Consider the following 21,090-nt stretch of genomic DNA (forward strand, 5'->3'; position numbering starts at 1 on the left):
GGAAGGGAGATAGCCAGTCTGAGTGCATCCAGGGGTGGGAATGGAGACAATGATTTAACAGTGACAACTCCATCTCGCAGCAGTTCTGTGCTTCTTCAAGGACTGTGGATCACACCTTGAGCCCTGAAGTGCAATTGCTAGGTGCAGCCTGGGAGGCTGTAGGTCAGTAGGAAGCACAGGGCGAACTGTCACCTGGTTAGGATCCTGGGATGAAAGGTTCTGCCTGGGTCTGATCTACTGCCTCTGGGTCAGTGCCAATTGCTGTTCAAGCCAAGAAAACTAGACAGTTTTGGCTCCACAGAAACACCAAGACAAACAATGTCATGCTGGATGGCCTAACTTTAGCTCTGCACTATAAACTAACAAGATCATGTATATTATTATTAAGTGCATTAAAAATATAAAAGCTTGACTTGTGGGGTACTGGAGTTGGAAATGAATTACTTGCAGAGAGAGTCAAACTTTTTCAAATACTTCCCAACTCCCCAGTTATTATCTTGAGCTTTTCCTTTTTTCTCCCTCCTCCCTTTTTCTCTCCCTCCCTTCTTCCTTCTTTCTTTCCTTCCTTCCTTCTTTCCTCCCTCTCTCTTTCTTTTTCTCTTTCTCTCTTCTAGGTTATACTATGAAAAATGATGAATGTGGGCATGACACATGCTCTACTGGTAAGCACTGAAATCAATTGTTCTTAGAGACTAAGAATACTGGCTCCCAACTCCCTAGAGTCCATTCTTTCTCCAGGGAATTGAAATCCCAAATCCATGCTAATCTAAGCCAGAAAATAAAAGACTGAATGCCTTAGAATGCCAAATGGTTTTTCAAGGCATTGCTACATGCTTGAAGAATGGTTTATTCTCTAAGCATGGAGCTGTTGAAAAGAAGAGAAGCAGCAACCAATCTCCTGCCTTGGTCTGTAGCTGATATAGTCACCCAGGACAAGCTTCTACCCTGAGGAAAACCCCAGTTTGGTTTAGGAGTCTTCTGTTTGATTTGCAAAACCAGTTCATTCTTGACATTATAATCTGACTAGCCAATCTCATCTAAGGCCAATAAGGGCTCTTTTATATGCAAATGTCTTCCTCTGTCAGTGATTTCACATGGGAGTGCAGCAATAGAAAGCTAAAAATGGTATTTGCCATTATCCCTTATATGACAAGCAGGTTATTTTTCACTTGGTTTGATGATTTTTGTAAAAATCCCTCATTCATGTATATTTCTAGTTCATATAGTACAATAGAAGACAGACCATAATAACCAAGTTAAAAGCAGATCGGAGAGGCTTACTCTGTGGGAATGTCTTCATTACAGGCTGTTACAACCAAGGCTATTCAGTGTTTCATTTATGTTCCCTTGCAGTGTATTATTCTTACTGTCACTGTACTGACCATAAGAAGAGATTATGTGTGTGCAGGGGGCATCAAGCGCAGTGGCCTGGGCTCCATTTACACTCTTTCATGCATCCATTTCCCTCAGCAAAACAAAAATGTGCACACTGAGCTGGAGTCATTTTGAAGATCAAATGTTAAAACTAGCGAAGGCTACTTTGTACAAGTGATAATATGACAGCTTGACACATCCTCAAGCCACTATGACAGTGGAATCCATTACAGTGGAATCTGGAGATGGAAATGGAAGTACTGCCATTCTATTCAGTCTGGTGACCCAACAGCAAAAGTTGTAGCTCCACAGGGAAGCATGCTAACCTCAGGAGACAGATTGCCTTCAACTAGGAGTTAGAAATGTCACCTGGTCACTTCCCGCTCCTCCTGTACAACCTTGGCTTTCGTCAGGATATAACCTATTTCAGACTTCTAGTTTTGTTCTCAGTTGCTGTTATTGTAAGCAACCACCTCGATATTAATCTGTTCACTAATTAGTCATAACCTACTTGAGTATAACTGAATTGTGACCATTTGCCCACCCATTCATGTAGTAAATACTGGGAATGCAGCAAAAAGTGAACACAACTCTAGCTTCCAGTCTGTTGTAGGAAACAGATGAACAAAAGTCTAAGTGACTAAGCTGTGAAATTCAGACAGGGTGACAAGAGACAGGCTAATGTGAGGAAATTTAATAGATGCTGTTTATCTAGTCAAGGGAAGTCTTCACTGAGACATGATTGACCACGGAGGATCTGGCCAGGCTGAGGTACATGAAGAACAACGGTCCTGAGCTGGTTTCAGCCCTCATATCTCAGCCTTAGAGTAGCTAGGGTGACAGGCACGAGCCAACTGTGACTGGCTTAGCCACACTTATGACATTTTCAATGTTATTACTTTAATTATTTTTAATTTTTGAGACAGCGTCTGCCTATGTGGTGCTGAGCTAGCTTGAAATTGGCCATCCTTCTGCTTCAACCTGTGTTAGCCTGGGAAGGCAAGTGTGTGCCATCAAGTCAAGTTTAATTTTAATTAAAAAAGAATAAAGCTGGATTTGGTAGCCTAATCCTGTGATGCCAGCCCTCAGGAGGCTGAGGCAGGAGAACCTCGAGTTTAAGGTCAAATTGGTCAATATAAGAAGACCCTGTCTCAAAAAAATTATTTATTTATCAGGAAAAGTGTGTGAGAAGTAATGTACCTACTATCTGATGAATGTAACTGTAACCCCTCTATACATTTCCCAATAATAAGAAAATTATTTATTTGAAATAGGGAAGGGGGAAACAAGATGATTGGGAGGGGGTGGAGAGAGAGGGGGGAGGACAAAAACATGAGAAGGGGTATAAATGTTTGGAAGTAATGTGACTGTAACCCGTCTATACTTTGCTCTGACAATAAAATACAATTTAAAAATTTTAAATCCTCAAAATAAAAATATATTTAAAAAAGATCAAAGGTCCTGAGAAAGCCAACACATGGCTAGTTCAAGAGCCCAAGGACAGCTAATGTTGCTGATATCTAAGGCTTACTTGTGACTCATGGTCAAGGGTATGTCCACTGTGCTTGGACAGGATTTTTTTATGGTGCCAGCACTAGAGCTTGCACTCAGAGCCTGGACATTAGCTTTTTTGCTTCAGTCTGACACTCTATCACTTGAGTCACACCTCCACTTTCAGCTTTTTGTAATTAATTGGATCTATGAGTCTCATGGACTTTCAGGCCTGGACTGGCTTTGAACCTCAGTTCTCCTAACACAGCCTCTTGAGCAGTTAAGATCAGAGGCATGAGACACAGATGCTGACCACATTGTTTAACTTATTAGCTTATGAGAAAATGCTTATTACTTCCACTCTTTCTAAGTAGAGTGTTGGGACCATAGGGAAGCACAATGTTGAGAGGGTGGGGTGAGCACATTTTATTCAGAGTGCAATGAGAAAGAAGTATCAGTGGAGGACTTAAAAACTCACTGTGGCTGCTGACCTATAGAAAGGGAGAAATAGAAGGAAAAGGTCGAGACTACTGCACTGCTCCAAACGAACAGTGTGGAAGAGAATCTGGAGGAAGGTAAAGAGGAGAGGAATAAAATCAAATTCCAGCTAGGAAAGTTATGAAGTCCAACTGTTACAGGGTATATGGTTATTTCACCATTTTATATATCTCTTTCTCCACAGGGATGTATTCTCTCCAGAGCTAGTAGTAGATCTATGTGGTTCTAGTTTATTATTTACTCCATAAAGTTCTCCCATTCCAAACATCTCTTTCTTGTAGGACAAGAAATGTTTTAAGAAAAGAATGGCATTCGGAGAGAACGCAAAAAATAATAATACTAAATTAGGTAGCAAAATCTTACTTAGAAATCAAAGCTGCAATCTCTTCAAACATACAGTTCATATCATCTCATTCCAGTTTCAAAACATTAGTTTATCAGAGATCCAACTCAAATCATCCTGCTTTTCTTGTTTGGTTAAATTTGCTACAAAGTAAGTGTGTGTGTGTGTGTGTGTGTGTGTGTGTGTGTGTGTGTGTGTGTATTTGTGTGCGCATGTGTGCCACTGGTCCTGGGGTTTAAACTCAGGGCCTGGAAACTCCCTAAGCTTTTTTGCTCAAGGCTAGCACACTACTATTTTAGCCACAGCTCCATTTCCAGCTTTCGGTTAGTTAATTGGAAATAAAGAGTCTCATGAACTTTCTTGCTGGGGGCTAGCCATGAATCAGGATCTTCAGATCTCAGACTCCTGAGAATTTAGGATTACAAGCATTGAGCCACCATGCCCGGCAAGTAATTACTTTTGCTTCTTTTATTTTATGAACCTATGTTCCTAATGGCAATCCACATTTCTTTTGATGGAAGGATTCAACTCTCTTTCAACATGCACTGAACAACCTTAGTGGATTATTGAACTTGGAAACTATTCTTTTTCAATTCATAGAAATGTGAAATCATCAAGGGAAATGATCACAGTTGGGGGAGAGGGGCAATCCTTGACAATATGAAGGATGAACTTCCCCAACCATATTGGAATTCGTATTTCCTTTCTTTCATGTACCTGATGGTAGCAGGAAACAGAAAAATGAAATAAATGGATGAGTAATTTATCTGTAAAGAACATTATCATGCAGTGTCTGTCAAAAAAGATATTACATTATGATTTAATGGTTATTTTCCCCTCTAAATTAGCAGTTTAGTTCTTGATAAATAGCTGACAGGTTCTAAATATCCCTCAACATTCATTTTAAAAATTCAAAATATCATGGAAAGTACAGGCATTGGGCTCAGAATTGTTGGCTATTCCAACAAAATCTTACAAAACCATTATTATTGAATTCCACAGTACTGTATGACCCTTACAATCCCTGATGTACTATAAAAATGTGAGACACTCAATAACTCTGCTGGTCTTTCCCCCTTTTAAATTCACCTTTGCACCTATTATAAAAATAACATTAGCTTAGCTAGTGTCTTACAATATAAAAGTGAACTTTCGTTCTGCTATTATTTTACAAGCACATTTTTCTTCAAAATCTGGAAGTGGCCCCTACGTTTGACATCCAAGGATCAGTATGAGCAGAGAGATCTGTTTCTCTGTTTGTTTTGAGTGCCAAGGTATCACCAAGCTATAAATAGCCCTGTAATCTGGAAAGAGTCTTCTTGGCCATCAAATTTGCCTGTGTGTATAATGGCCTCTTTTCTCTGGAAAAGTCCATTTGAGAATGTAATTGTCACTGCCTGCTATTGTTTCTCCTAGGGTATACTCTATGAGTTTAGGGTGACCTCTCTGACTCCTTTACTTCCCAAACAGCTTATTGTTTAGTGGAAGATATGGTTTTAATAGTCCTCTCCTCTTACATATTAATTCAGTTACTGGTGTTCAGTTATGGTTAATTAACCATATCCTTTACATTAAATAAATCATTAGACTAAAGCCATCTCATTGCCTTGTGTGAGGACCACTGAAATCCTTCCAGCAAAACAGAAAAAATAGGGATCAAAACAGGCCTTCCATGATCCCAAGAATTCAAGCACAGGGAAGGTACTCTTTAAAATAATTACAATTCCCGGGCCAGGAGTTTGGCCTAGTAGTAGAGTGCTTGCCTAGCATGCACGAAGACCCGGGTTCGATTCCTCGGTACCACATACGTAGCAAAAAGCCAGAAGTGGTGCTGTGACTCAAGTGGTAGAGCCCTAGCCTTGAGAAAATCCAGGGACAGTGCTCAGGCCCTGAGCCCAAGCCCAGGACTGACAAAAAAAAAAAATTACAATTCTCTCTGAAATCATGTGTACACATTTAAAGCACAAAAAATTCAGTAATATTATGTCTTTGGCTTTTATCTTTTAGCAATTTTGTTTTATTTCTTCTACAAGTACTGGAGCTTGAACTTATTCTTGCAGGAGCCCTACTATTTGAGCCACACATCTACCCCTCTTTGCTTTTACTTATTTTTCAGACAGAGTTTGGGTTCTGTCCAGGAATAGTCTCTGATTGCCATCCTGCTTATAATCTGTCTCCTGGTAGGGATTACAGGTATCATCACAACTGTTTACCACAAAACGGATTTTTTTTTTTTGGTGATACTTGTGTTTGAACTCAGGTCTTTGCACTTTCTTGGCAAACACTCTACCACTTGATCATTCCTCAAGCCCTATCTTTTAGAAACTTTATTAATGACACACTTTGCATAGTGTCTATTGTAGACCACAAAGCCTTAAACATTTATCATTTAGCCTTGACGGAAATGCTGGTTTGTGTAAACACATACAGTATATGTACATAAACATAGTATGTGATAATGACTCACTGAACAATTTTACTGAGGGATGATTTATGAATAGTAAGTCTGAATATTGGATGTGATTTTTTTTTCTAAAACTAATCCCTTAGGGGCCAGGAGTTTGGCCTAATGGTAGAGTGCTTGCCTAGCATGCATGAAGACCTGGGTTCGATTCCTGGGTACCACATACATAGAAAAGCTGGAAGTAATGCTGTGGCTCAAGTGGTAGAGCGCTAGCCTTGAGAAAGCCCAAGGACAGTATCCAGGCCCTGAGTTCAAGCCCAGGACTGGCAAAAAAAGAAAAAAGAAAAAAATACTTTAAAAAGAATCCCTTAGCAAACTTTAATTTTTCATAAACTCAGACACTGCCTATGGGTATTGTAGCATGGAACTGGACTTTCTGCCATCCACATTCCCTTGAAAGGCTCCATATGCAGTCAGAAAAGGAGTTTGCCATTGTGAGATCTACGTTTTTTCTTCTCTGCTGGTTTTATAACTTGAGACATAAAGATCTACATTGATGAAAAACTTCTCAGGTGAAAATGTGTAGGTATGCTGGGTGGAAAAAACCTGAAGATTCACTTTCAATGTTTCTTTGATTTGGAAATTACTGGACATCCACTATGCCAAGCTCTGTCCCAGGGATACAGCAAAGAAGGAGCCATCCAAGAACCTATCAGCTCAGAGCTTAGGATTTACTTCTACAGAAAGTTTTCTCACTAGAATAAGATTGATAAGAATACAAAGGAAGAAGCAATAAAATTCTTATCGACTAAGATTCCTTAGGAATTTTTGTGTGGGGGGGGGGTCATGGGGCTTGAACTCTGGCCTGGCCACTGTCCCTGAGCTCTTCAGCTCAAGTCTACTGCCCTACCCCTGGGCCTGGGAATTGTCCCTGAGCTCTTCAGGTCAAGGCTACCACCCTACCCTTGAGCCAAACCTCACTTCCTGTTTCTAGAATTGAACTGGAGATAAAAGTCTCAGGTCCTTTTGTGCCTGGGCTGGCTTGGAACAGTGATCTTCACATCTCAGTCTCCAGAGTAGCTAGAATTACAGGATATTGAAACAAAAGCCATACAATGAATGATTGTTGTCCTTAATGTACTATGTTATCTCTGTCCCTTGGTTATCTCATATTGTTACAGTATCTCACTTTGTTACCTGATATATCGGATATATTTGTATTTGGTTATTTGAAATTGGATAGGGAAGGGGGGAAAACAAGATGAGGGGTAGGGGTGGGGGGGAGGGAAATGGGGACCAAGACATGTGAAAGGGTATCAACGTATGGGAATCAATGCACCATCTATCTGGCGAATATCATGTAACCCTTCTATTAATTACAATAAAAAATATATGAAAAAAAAAGATTGGTTAAGTCTTGGGTAACATGCTCACTTGTAAGAGCAAGCATATAAACAAGAAAAAGAAAATTCAAGCTTTGAATGTAGGAATGTTATTTTTTGAATCTAAAGACCAAACGTTTTTTAGGAAGCAATGACTCAAAAGATAATCCCCAAAGAATATTCCTGGCAGACCCACTATCCACCTGATTATAAAGTTTCCCCTTCCAGACATTGAGGTACAACTTATCAAGTATTTTAGGCTACTTAATGTAACAGAAAAAGCAACCATCATGGATACTGCATAAGGAATGGGCATAACTATGTTTCAGTAGAATTTTGTTAACAATTTGGGTATAGCTCAGCAGTCCTAGTATTTTCTTCCTTGACCTACGGGATGACAGAGCACTGATGGAGGGAGCTTGGTTCTCTGAATAGCAATGGAAGCAGCCTTCTTCCAGTGCAGGAAGCCCCAACCTACCCCAACTCACTCAGCACTATAGTTATTGTATAAGGAAAAGTCAAGTTCAAGCATTCTTGCTCTGCAATGTTGGTATTTCATGAGAAACCCCTTTGGGCCTAAGTGATGCCACTTTCCCCAATTTTTGGCTCACTAGAGACACTTTTTTAAGTGTTGCAGATAGTTATTAAGAACTATGTATCAATTTGTAGGTTTCCATTGACAATTACATTTTGACATTCTGAGTTTATTTTATTTTATTTTATTTTTGCCAATCCTGGGGTTGAGCTCAGGGCCTGAGCACTGTCCTTGGACTTTCTCAAGGCTAGAGCTCTACCATTTGAGCCTCAGCACCACTTCTGGCTTTTTTTTCCTGTGGTACCAAGGAATCAAATCCGGGTCTTTGTGCATGCTAGGCAAGCACTCTACCACTAGGCTAAACTCCAGCCCTTAGGATTTTTAAAAACGTAAGTATCCTGAGGGGGTATTACTTTAATACTTATCAGCTGTCACAGGTTTGGGCTGCCTGCCCTGGCTTTTCAAGTGTAGTTACATTACTGAAATTGCTCACTGCACCGAGTATCAACAGGGTAGCTTGGCTCAAGATGCTGATTGAGGCCTTAATGAAAGATCCCACTCTTAGCAAAAACCTCTCAGCTCTGAAAGCTCTCTGGCATGGGCACTCAGATGTTAAAGATATTTCAAATGGCTGGTCTGGTCAAGGTTCAGGGATTTAGAATTTCATCTTTTGCATTCATCTGCCTGGTGATTTATTTATTTATTTATTTATTTATTTATTTATTTATCTATCTACTGTCATCTTTATTTATATATAAAACAGGTAAACTGCCAAAACAGTGGCCAGCACCTAGGAGACACAGAACAAATAAATATTTGCTGGATGAAGGTCAATAAATTAAATTTAATGTGGCCAAATGACTCTTTGCCCAGAGTTATTAAATTTTGCTTGCCAAATCGCTTACAATAACAAGACAGAAAGAATGAACTAGCATGTGTGGGGTGTAATTTTAGTGGCAGATGGTCAGGTGGGCCATGGAGCCCACATCTGGCCTTGTAGGGCATATCCTAGAGTGTTAGCGTAGGAGGTCGATATTAAGACTTTTCTGATTGTTTTGTAACTCACAACAATGATTAAAAAATAAAGTGTCAGGCAGAAGAATGAACTAAAATACGTGGAATGTTTTCTAGAGAAAACACACAGATGAAATTCTATAAAATCCATACTAATCACATTACTCAGAAGTGAAGTAGTTTTATTTGAATGAATTGTTTTGATTTCTTTTTGGTGTGATAATGAGTGGTAATGGAGTTTGAACTCAAGGCCTTTGAGTGCTCTACAACTTGACCCACGCTACCAGCCCTTTTTAATTATTTGTCAGAGAAAGTCTTGTACTTTTTCCTGGGGCAGGCATCAGATAGCAACCATTCTCTCTTCCTCCCACATAGCTGGGATTATAGGCATGTATTGTCATGCTTGGTCTATTTTCTTTTTTTTCATATATTTTTATTGTAATTAATAGAAGGGTTACATTATATTCACCAGATAGAAGGTGCATTAATTCACATACATTGATACCCTTTCTCATGTCATTTCCCTCCTCCCCACCCTCACCCCTAATCTTGTTTTCCCCCATTCCCTATCCAATTTCAAATAAGCGTGGTCTATTTTCTGAGTTCCAGTCTTTCTTTTTCCCTTGGCTAACCTTGAACGATGATTCTTCCATCTCTTCTCCCATCTCTCAGTAGCTGGGATTATAGGCTTAAGCCACTGGACATTGCCTTGGAAAATTTTTTTTAAGTTCTCTACCTTTTTCTGCTAGTGAAAATGTGAGCAGTAAACACATTTTCATGACATAAGAAGAGAAGTTTTATGAAACATTTTACCCCCTGAGACTACTCTTTATGGGGTTACCTGTGGCTTCAGGCTGTTCAGCTCCAAGAACCATAAATATTAAGGGTCTAGGGAGAGTGTTTGAAAAGGATTAGGAGAGAATTGAACAGAGCTCATTTTTCCCTATCATTTTCAAGTTTACTCTAGTAAAACTACAAAGATAATATATTCTTGTGAAATTCCTTTCAACTTTAACCATTACGCGATCCTGTGGCAGTATTAAGCTTTGAAACGTAAAAGCAGATGTGCAAAGTAGAATATTCTTCAATTCTAAATGTCAATCAAACAGTAATATTCTTTACTTCAATGTTGTCTGCTATTTTGTTGAAGAATGTTTTGTACACGAGAGCATATCTTGAAAAAACTGATTGGTGTTTTATTTTAATAACTCCCAACTGTTTTATGTTTCCAGTTATCCTCTAAAAATTTTGCATGGTAAGAAATGGGAGAATAAAATAACTCGGTTAAAAAGGATTAGTGTAATACATTCTACAATTTTTATGTGCCGACCGCAGACTTAGCCTTTCAAATAAGGAATGAGTTAGCAAGAACTCGTATAAAATTATGAAGCATTTCCTTGAGTTATAAAAAGCTGTGTGTGTGTGTGTGTGTGTGTGTGTGTGTGTCTGTGTCTGTGTGTGTGTGTCTGTGTGTGTGATGGGGCTTCAACTCAGCCTGGGTGCTATCCTTGAGCTCTTCAGCTCAAGGCTACCGCCCTACACTTGAGCCAAGCTCTACTTCCAGTTTTCTAGAGGTTAATTGTAAGAGTCTCAGGTCCTTTTGTGCCTGGGCTGGCTTGGAACCTTGATCCTCAGATCTCATTGAGTTATAAAAATCTTAAAATAAAATCAATAGCTCCAAATGGATGATGACTCAGGGATCGTGAATCTTGAGTCAGGTTTAATCAAAGAAATATTGCATCACTGGTCTTTGATAAACAGTATCATTATCTAATTTCTTCCTGTGAAAACCTGAATAAGGTAAATCTCATCATTTGAGGTTGGAAAGAATACTTAACTGGTCTGAAGAATATGCAGGGCAAATACAAACTATACCCCAACTCTAGGCTCTCCTGACTGAAGTTCATATTCTTTTTGCCACACCCTACTGTTTAATTCATACTCTGTTCGTTGGACACTAAGGAGTCTCTCCATCTCTGAGTATTCTCCCTATGTGGTTTAGTGTTTACTTCATCATAATCGAACATTAGCAGGGAACCAGAACTCCTTTGGGATAAGTAGGTAAGTTCAACAAAGTGGGTACAGTATGTCAGCAGGTGGAAGTACGTGTTTCCATTGCACAGACCGGGCTGTGAACACAGCATCCTCATGTTCCAGCTGACCGAACTCAAAGCCACTGCACTATTAATAGTTCCCTTGTAGTAGGCAGAATAATGTTTAACCCCCTCCCAAGATGCTCAACTCTACTCCTTGAGCCTGTGGTTACATTCCATGGTAAGAGGGAAATCAACATAAAATTAAGGATTTTGAGATGGAGGAGATTAACCCTTGGTTACCTGAGTGAGCTTAATGTTACCACCAGGTCTACAAGAGAGAAGCAGGAATAGCAAAGCCATATTTGAATCTTCCATACTACTGGCTTTGAAGATCAAGGATAGAGCCACATGCCAAGGAAAATAGGAAGCTTTTAGAAGGTACCAAAAGAAATGAATTCTTCCTTAGACCTTTCAGAAGCAGCATAACACTGCCAGAACTTGACATTTTAGCTCAGTGAGACTTCTGACTTTCAGGAAAGTAGAATTGTAACTTCATGGTAAGCACTGCATATTTACAGCAAGAGGAAGAAATGAATGTCATCTCCAAGGAGTGACATGGTTTGAAAAGAAGTATATTCGTTACCTGATTTATGTAACTATAACCCTTCTGTATATCACTTCTACAATAACAATAAAATATATTTTTTAAAAAGTGTCCTGTTCATCCGGTACACAGGGTCTGTATTAGATCAGGGCTGTGACCTTGGGAAACCAAGAAATCCCTGGGTTGCAAAGCATCTTGTCAATCTTTTCCTAAGTTTGGTTTTAGGAGTCTCTTGGGCCCAGTAAAGCTCTTTTCCTGTTCTTATCACGAACTGCTATAGATTTACTGTTCTGGATTCAATTATGTTGCCAGGTAATAAAGGACAGAAATATATAACCACATTTTCAAAAGCCATAAAAATTAGAGACTGCAAGAACAGAGTACCATCCAGATGTTCTGATTTCGAATGAGGACACTTGCTTCCCAGGAGGTGGGGCTTTCCATCTAGTCATCACTAAGACAGACACTACTTGCTGTGGATTGATGAGAGGGGGCAGGAATGTACTTTTTTCCAGGGGTGTTAAAATGAGGAAAAGCAAAGAATCAATGTTGGGCAGGAGAGCCTTGTTAGTCATTTAGTTCTGCCTGGGTAAGCAACATCTGTGTACAAAGTAGCCCACATCTGTCAACTTAAAAATATTTATAACCAGACCAGAAGGTGATATAAGGACATGATAATTAGGTGACAGAATAAACTGCAGGCTAGAGTGAAACCAAATGAGGTCTCTGAGGTCAATGATTTGATCCCAGTATGGATGTCTGAGGCTCTGTGTTCTCATATGATTGCCCTGCCTTATTCCCAAGACAGTCTGCCTTCATTTACTTGTTAATAATATTTCTTTACATTATCTTTTAATCTTCACCCTTTGGCTTTAGTGCCACTGGCTTGTAAACACCTACAGTCATTCAAAATTGGGACTTAACCTTGCAAATCAGTGGCAAAGCATTGAGGCACTGGATGAGTGAGTAAGGGACCTAGAATCAATGTTTTGAGACTTCAGGTGAGTCTCACTTGCAGTCTCTGTAACCTCCCCAACCCCCTTTTAAAAATAGAGTTAAGAATGCTTCAAATGAATGGAATCATCTTTTTCTTAGTTTCTGACTTCTATCCCTTTAGAGTAGACAATCCAAAGCAGCCTTGGAGAGAAGTCAAAGAAAGCAAACAGAGGAAGTGTGGGAGTGAGATGGTACCTGTTTATAGATATTTATCTATAAATAGATAAACTCAACAAATAAACTCAGCTTCATCAAAATTAAAATCTTTTGTTCTTCAGTAGATATTAACAGGGAAGCAAGGTGACCATAGAAGGAGAGAAACGTTTGCAAGTCACATATCAAGGTAATATATTGAGAATATTAAAGAGTTATTAGCACTCAATAGTAAAGAATTCGGTAAGAAATGGGAAAGGGATTTCAACATTTTTTCCCAAAGGAGGCACACAAAAGTATAATCAACTTCTAATATCTCGCTCACAACTCCAACCAAATACCATTTTTGAATTTTGCAAAAATTTATGAAGATTTTTGCTTACATTATGAATAGCTTATAATGATAAAAATGCCTTTGATAGAGATTATCTGAAAAATCAGTGTTCATTAGGCAGCTCTGCTGGCAGGCCTGGGCCTGTCTACCACCTAGCTGTGTGGATCCCATGGCCCATTTCAGGGACAGGCAAACAAGAGACTGAAGAAGACCCTTGGATTGGGCTGGGATCATGGCTTAGTGGTAGAGTATTTATCTAGCATGCATGAAGCCCTGGGTTTGATTCCTCAGTACCACATACATAGAAAAAGCCAGAAGTAGTGCTATGGCTCAAGTGGTAGAGAGCTAGCCTTAAGAAAGCCCAAGGACAGTGCTCAGGCCCTGAGTTCAAGCCCCAGGACTGACCAAAAAGAAGAAGACCCTGGATTTTCCAAACAGTGACTATCTAATTGAAAAGTTAAGAACTGCCTGTGTAAGTCTCTTAGAAGTTGTATAAGGAGGTAAAGGGAACTTTTAAAAGTTTTCTCTTTTAGATTTAAAGTGGGCATTTAGTTTATTTGTTTATTTGAGGAACTCTTATTCACAAAGCAATTAGGAAACAATACAGGGTATATTTATTCAAGAGCTAAGCCATGTAGTGCCAATATAAATACATCAGCAGTGACAGGAAAGGAGAACAGAACATTCTTTTAAGTCCTAATATTGGTTGCTATATTAAGTGCACACAAGGGATTCTGAACTGATTTTAAATAGGATTTTCCAGTTGTTTTTAAAGTATTTTTGTTTCAAATTAAATATAAACAAAAGATTACATGCATTTATTTAAGTTAAAAAAAAAAACAAAATAACATGAGGGCCAGGAGTGTGGCCTATTGGTAAGAGTAGTTGCCTAGCATGCATAAAGCCCTGGGTACAATTCCTTGGTAACACATACTAAAAAAGCCAGAAGTGGTACTGTGGCTCAAGTGGTAGAACACAAGCCTTGAGAAGGTCCAAGGATAGTGTTCAGGCCCTGAGTTCAAGCCCCAGGACTGGCAAAAATTTTTTTTAAAAAAGCACAGAAACAAGGGAAAAGACAAACATTTACTATAAGCTAATACTCCAATGACAATAAAGAGATGACATATAAATTCAGATACCATCTCTAGAATCTAATTAGAGACTATTAAAAAGCCAATGGTTTATGGTTAGCATCCGATAACATTGAGGTCAGTCCTATAACCAGGCCTTATCTGGTCCAAAGTGGTAGTAATAGTACAATGGTAGAGAAATCTTGGGTTAAATAGAGCATCATTATTCCATAGAATACTATACAACCATTAGTGATCAGTAATTGTCAACTTTGATTTCGCATTACAATATACAACCATTCATATGAATAGATTTTCAAAAGTCACACTTGGAATTAATCAGGATCAGACTCTCTGGAATACTATCTAGGCATAACTATGTTTGATATTCTTCTTAGGTTACAGGAGAAGCACTAATTTGAATTTGTAATATATAGAGATATTAAATAACATGAAAATACATACATGTTAATTTCAGATAAAATGTCACAAAATTGTATACAATGTAATTAAGTTTTTGCTAAAAGTTGTGAACACTGGGTGCTGGTAACTCACACCTGTAATCCTAGCTACTCAGGAAGCTGAGATCTAAGAATTTTGGTTCAAAGACAGCCAAGGTAGGAAAGTCCATGAGACTCTTATCTCCAGTTAGCCATCAGAAAACCAGAAGTGGAGCTATGACTCAAAGTGGTAGAATGTTAGCTTTGAGCAAATGAGCTCAGGGACAGCATCCTAGCTCTAAATTCATACTTCATGACTGACCAAAAAAAGTTATGAACTATAAAAATATATATGCCCTTAAAAATATAGGCACATAAAATAGAATGCCAATGTGTATTTATCCATATTTTATGACATTCTCATGATGAATTTGTGTTTCTTTGTGGCAGTCTCATGTGGCAGTTTCTTCTAAAATGAAACATGCTAGGATGATATTACCCAGCAATCCTTGTGGTGTGTGAATGTTCCAAATGTTGACTATATCAATATACCCTAACACTGGACCATGGCTTTACTAGATATTGTCAATAAATGCAATTAGATAAAGAGTAAATAGAACCTGTCTGTATTATTTTTTAGTAATACATGCAAATCTACAATTACCTTAATAGTTTAATGTCTAAAAAGCCAATAGAAACTAATTTTAGCTACAAACCTTACTTTAAGGAAGTTTATCTTTCCAATAGCAACAAAATATGTGCATAGAAAAAAATTCTCAACTTACTTTATGAAAATATTGGTGACATCTCTACCTGGGTACATAAAATAATTTAGTTTTCAGGGGCTGAGAATGTGACTTAGTTGTAGAATGCTTGCCTAGCATATGTGAAGCCTTAGATTTGATTCCTCAGTGCCATATAAATGGAAAAATCCACAAGTGGTGTAGGGGCTAAAGTGGTAGACAGCTAACCTTGAGCAAAAGAAGCTCAAGGGCAATGCACAGGCCCTGAGTTCAAACCCCAAGACTGGCAAAAAAAAAAAAGGAAAAAATTAGTTTTCAGTTATCAGAGATTCTGAAGCAAAACCAGGCATCCTAACCCCTGGGCATTCCCACCAATATTCATTGTTGCTCACAACATGACACTGACTCAACTTACCTTGTAGTGGAAGAGAAACAGCCCACAGAACAGGCTGTACAGGTCAGCTGTGAGCAGAGAGAGATTGACAGAAGTGGCGCTGGTTTTCTTTATGACGATGGGCATAAAGCTGTATAGACCAAACATGCAGGCGCTAAAGCCAACGTAGAGCAGTCCTGGGGAGGAAAGCAAAAGCAGTATCAAGGCCTGCTCCAAGCAGCTCCAGCCTCCATTAGAAAGGACACCACCTATGACTAACACATGGTAGTTTTGCTTTGGCCATATTTATCATTAACCAATCCATAGCTAAACTAAAGTGAAAAGTCAACATGCATTTTTCCATGTGTGGAAAAGGCACTTTCCACTACTCACCTGACATTACACCTCTTACATTCTGATTCTTCCAGGAAGAAGGATCTTGTAGCTAATGGTGATAAGGGAGGGCCAGGAGTGTGGTCTAGTGGTAGAGTGCTCGCCTAGCATGCACAAAGCCCTAGGTTTGGTTCCCCAGTACCACATACTCAGGAAAAGCCAGAAGTGGTGCTGTGGCTCAAGTGGCAGACTGCCAGCCTTGAGCAAAAAGTGTTCAAGGACAGTGCCCAGGCCCTGAGTTCAAGCCCAAGAACTGGGATGGAAGAGGAATAGGAATAGAAAGAGGGGGAGGAGAAAGGGAAGGGGAGGGGGAGGGGGAGGGGGAGGAGAAGATTGCAAGGGGCCTGGCACTGGTAGCTCACGCCTGTAATCCTAGCTACGCTGAGATCTGAGGATCAAGGTTCAAACCAACCCAGTCAGGAAAGTCCATGAGACTCCAGTTAATCACAGAAAAACCCTGAATTGAAGCTGTGGCTCCAGTGGTAGAGTGCTGGCCATGAGCAAAAGGAACTTGGGGTCCTAACAGGGTGGTATCTTTGGGCAGATTATCTATCTCTCTGAGCCCAGAAAGTCTTGTCATTTTTTTCCCTAAATTTCTGGATCCTGTTCACTTTTTCCCCCTAACAGAGAGTCCTGCCCCTCACCTTAGCTTTTCTGTGGATTTTCATAGGTGGTGAGATATTTTGAAAATATGTTCTCAAAAGTTCTCTCTGTCAAGGGTAGCAATGTTTGTGAAGTCATGCACCCTCTATCTGGCGAATGTAATGTAACCCTTCTATTAATTACAATAAAAATGTATTTAAAAAGAAGCTCTCTCTTGGCCAGGCCCAGTGGCTCACACTTGTAATCTTAGCTATTCAGGAGGCCAAGATCTGAAGATTGTGGTTCAAATCCATCCTGGGCACTGAAGTATGTAAAACTCTTATCTCCAATTAACCACCAGAAAACTGGCACTGGCACTGTGGCTCTAGGGGTAGGGCAGTAGCCTTGAGCTGAAGAGTTCAGGGACAGCACCCCGGCCCACAACAGTCTCTCTCTCTCTCTCTCTCTCTCTCTCTCTCTCTCTCTCTCTCTCTCTCTCTCTCTCTCTCTCTCTCTCTCTCTCTCTCTCTCTCCCTTGCTCTCCCTTCTCTCTCTCCCTCCCTCAATTTATACTTATACCTAGTTTCATAATAATAAATACTCCTTCAGTGAGTGTGAGTGATCCATTTTATATAGTACCAAACAAAAGTGCACTGCTCATTCTAGTTCTATCTTTACAGATGATGGTATAATACAAATGCAAATACAATATAAATGCATTCATTTCTCTACCTAGAAAGATTCTAAGGCACAATTCAGGAAATCTGTGGGAATGACAATGCAATAAAAGTAACCTTTCCAAAGGAATCTTTGATTAAATGTGCCTTGGGTGAGCTGTGGATGATTCCTCTGAATCCTGTGAAAGTGGGGCAATTTGGAAAGAGCTAGATAAACTCAGTGCTTGTGTAAAAATAAGTGATTTTTTCCAGAAAAAAAATCGGTGTGGCCCTATGCAAAGTATTGAAGGGCACAGATGTTTGTTCTAGATGATATTTGGTTCCTAGTTCAAGAAAAGACACATTAGATGTGTCTAAAAATGACTTTGAACAAACAGTGCAACAGCCCCCTCTAGTGTGGTGGACATGCCCTCCGTGCTAAGAGGAGCAGGGGCCCCAATTTCCTACTTCAGTAAAGTAGGAGACCTTATGTGTACATTTGGTCACAGTACTATCAGATGATTCTGATTCCCCACCAGAAGTTTTAATTCCCTAACAGCAGTCAATTTCCCTGAAGTTGAATTTCATTCTACTTAGAATTCATTTTCCTTTTAATTGTTACTAAAATTGCCATAAATACTAGATAACCTATGATTAACACATGAAAAGATATAAAAATTAATTCGATGTTCTTTAAAGAAATCTGTGGTTAATAGATTAGAACTAGGATTCATATTTAAATTAATTCACTAAAATGATTAGATTGATCAAATTTTGATGTAGTCCAGACAGCTAGCTCTTTCCTTCCTTCCTTCTTTCCTTCCTTCCTTCCTTCCTTCTTTCCTTCCTTCTTTCCTTCCTTTCTTTTTTGAAGGCCTCGTTGATTTGCATCAAACCATGACTGGGGTTCAAGAATTCCAGAATTCTACCTGTCGACCATGTTCGTGCTATCTGGCACAACACACATGGCTCTGACTCATACATAGGGTTCTGATGTTTTATTTTTACCGTCTTATTTATCCATTATTCACCAACTGCCACCATTAGCTTAGCACTGTGCTCTATGACATGCAGGAGAGATGAGGCACTTGGAGTTGCTGTTGGTACTATGCCAGAAGGACAGGACTCCTACAGAGAGTGGCAGGAGGTGTGCTTGCTTTGGCGAAGTGGATACTTTCACAGCTGCTTTGTGGAGGTTGCATTTACCTTGAATAGGAAGGAGGAACAGGAGATCGGAGGAGGCAGGGAATGAGTATTTTAGGCCAAAGGTCAGTACATGAAAACACTCTTAGAATGATGTGACACATTCTAGGACCTTCAAGGTCCAGAATGACCAAAGGATCCGTAGCCAGAAATAAAGCAGAAAAATTAGGAAGGAGGTACATTATGGTGAGCCCTTGTGTTTTGGAAGGAATTTATATCTCTTCTAGTCACATGAGGAAGCTGTCAAGTAATTTAGAGCAGATGTCTGACAAAATCAAGTCTAGTTAATTTTTTTTTAATGTCTTGAGAGCCTATGGTCTTGTAGACCAGGTGCTCCAAGCCCGAATTCTTCCTGCGCCAGCCTCCTTGTCCCCAATACCTGTGGCAGAAGAATGTGACATTGGCTCCTCTGTGAAGGGTGAGAGGAGATCAGTGAGAAGCATGGCATTCTCACCCAGGCAAAAGAGGCTGATGGCTCAGCTGGGCTTGCTTGGAATTGCCAGGGAGCAGAAGGGAGGTGGATCTCTAAAGACTCAACAAACCCTGAGGATTGCCCAGAGGTGGGCAGTGAGGGAAAGAGAGGGCATTAAGGTTGCCATTGTTATAGTTAACATGGAAATGGAGGGAATCACAATGCCATTTATGAAGATGACGAGAACTTGGTATTCATAGGGAAATAAAAGCGCTGTGTTCGATTTCAAATGCACATGCACATGCATGAGAATCTGTCCAGTAGGGAGCTGATATGTCATAGGAGGGCTTAGAGAAGAGGTGTGGCTTTACAAGCACGTTTGGCAAGGAGAATGGGAAAGCAGGTGTACAGCAGACAAGTCAGGCTAACTCAGAATACTTTCAGCGTAAGCATTCTAAAGCAGTAAACATAACATACAAAGAGACAGTGAAACATATACACCATAATGGTTGGTTGATAGGTTATCTAAAATTTTGTTGTTTGGTAGGTAAAACACAGACAGACAAATAAACACATGGTGAGATGAAAAGTTGGAAGGTGGGGCTGCTTCACTTTGCTGATTTGCTTTTCTTGGATGGATACCGGTAGGTGACAGATGTTAGTAATCATGTGAAGACCCAACTTGTCCCTGTTGGGTTTTCCATTGGTCAACCAACTGAATCTCTTTTTGGCTGGCAACTAAATAATGGCTGCTATAACTGTATTTATAACTATAGTTATATGTATAATCATTTCTCATTTAAAATGCTTGCTATTTCACACAATACAATTTGTGATGACTCTTGTCCTGGTACACCAAAGTGACTGAAAATAATACTACCTGCTGATACACAGCGAGCACTTCCTATGAGACATGCACCATGTATACACTCCTATCCTCCACAGTACATGAGCGCCGACATAAAGTCTACTATATGCTATGACTGTTGTTATCCTCTTTAGACAGATGTGGAGACAGGCTTGGAGACAAGAAATACAGTGCATACCATATGAATTCCATATAGAAATATGGTAAGACTGTATCAAGAAATATAGTCTACACCAAATTCAAGAGGAGAATGACTGTAGCATAAGCTATGAGGGTATTTGAGTGGGTGATCAAGGATCAGGAATGATGAGGCAAGCAGAGATTGGCACAGAAGAAGTCACTAACGCCTCAAGGACTAGGGCAATCCAGGGAAGAGACCATGTTACTAGATGTCAGAAGATAGAGATGCCCTGCAGAGTAGAATTGCACCAGAATCTCAGCCATTGGTACAGACCTGAGTCATGACAGTGGGAAACAGGGAGGAGTAGGGCTTTGAAAAAGTTTCCTGTTTGGCTTCAACAAATATCTCATTTTATATGATCTATATTATGATACATGTGTATTATATGTATTTGTATATGCTGCATGTATTCTACTTAATTTCTTCCTTCCTTTCCTCCCTCCCTCCCTCTTTCTCTCCCCCCTTTCTCTCTGTCTCTCTGGCATGGATAAAATTTTAGCATATAAACATACCCATGTGGGAGATTGCATAGGGTAGTGTTGTAAAATGAAGAGGATTCTCCATGACAGGGCATAGGGAATCTTTGAATCTGTTCTCTTGGGTTAGTTACTCTTAGGTGATCTTCCAAGGAGTCTCGGGAAGGTGAAGAAGATGACCTCCCTGAGGCTTGAGCTCAGGGCTCAATCACTATCCCTGAGCCTCTTCGTGTTCAAGGTTAGTGCTTTACCATTTGAACCACAGTGCCACTTGCAGTCTTTTCTCAGAATAGTCTCATGGACTTTCCTGCTTGGGCTGCCTTTGAACCACAATCCTCAGATTTCAACCTTCTAAGTAGTTAGGATTACAGGCATCCAGCTCCCCAATGCCTTTTTGGCCTATGAATTACAGTGGCTTCACTGCCATCTCCTGCTTTCCCAGAAGAGGGTGCAATCCACTCATAGCCTCCTGCCATTGACTCCACCCACTTCTCATTAGCCCCACCTTCCTCGTTGTCATTTGTTCATT

General features: G+C 39.8%; 1 protein-coding gene across 1 annotated transcript in view; it reads right to left on the minus strand.

Annotated features, from left to right (window-relative positions):
- The window catches only part of Slc35f1 (solute carrier family 35 member F1), a 355,340-nt gene that overhangs the window by 10,153 nt on the left and 324,097 nt on the right, over nt 1-21,090 (minus strand). Inside the window, exon 7 of the mRNA XM_090338222.1 lies at nt 15,833-15,987. Coding sequence (XP_090194348.1) covers nt 15,833-15,987 — 155 coding nt within the window. The remainder of the gene's footprint in view (nt 1-15,832; nt 15,988-21,090) is intronic.

The sequence above is a fragment of the Megascapheus bottae genome, chromosome 8, assembly GCF_031878675.1.
Source record: "Megascapheus bottae isolate mThoBot1 chromosome 8, mThoBot2.hap1, whole genome shotgun sequence".
Lineage (NCBI taxonomy): Eukaryota > Metazoa > Chordata > Mammalia > Rodentia > Geomyidae > Megascapheus > Megascapheus bottae.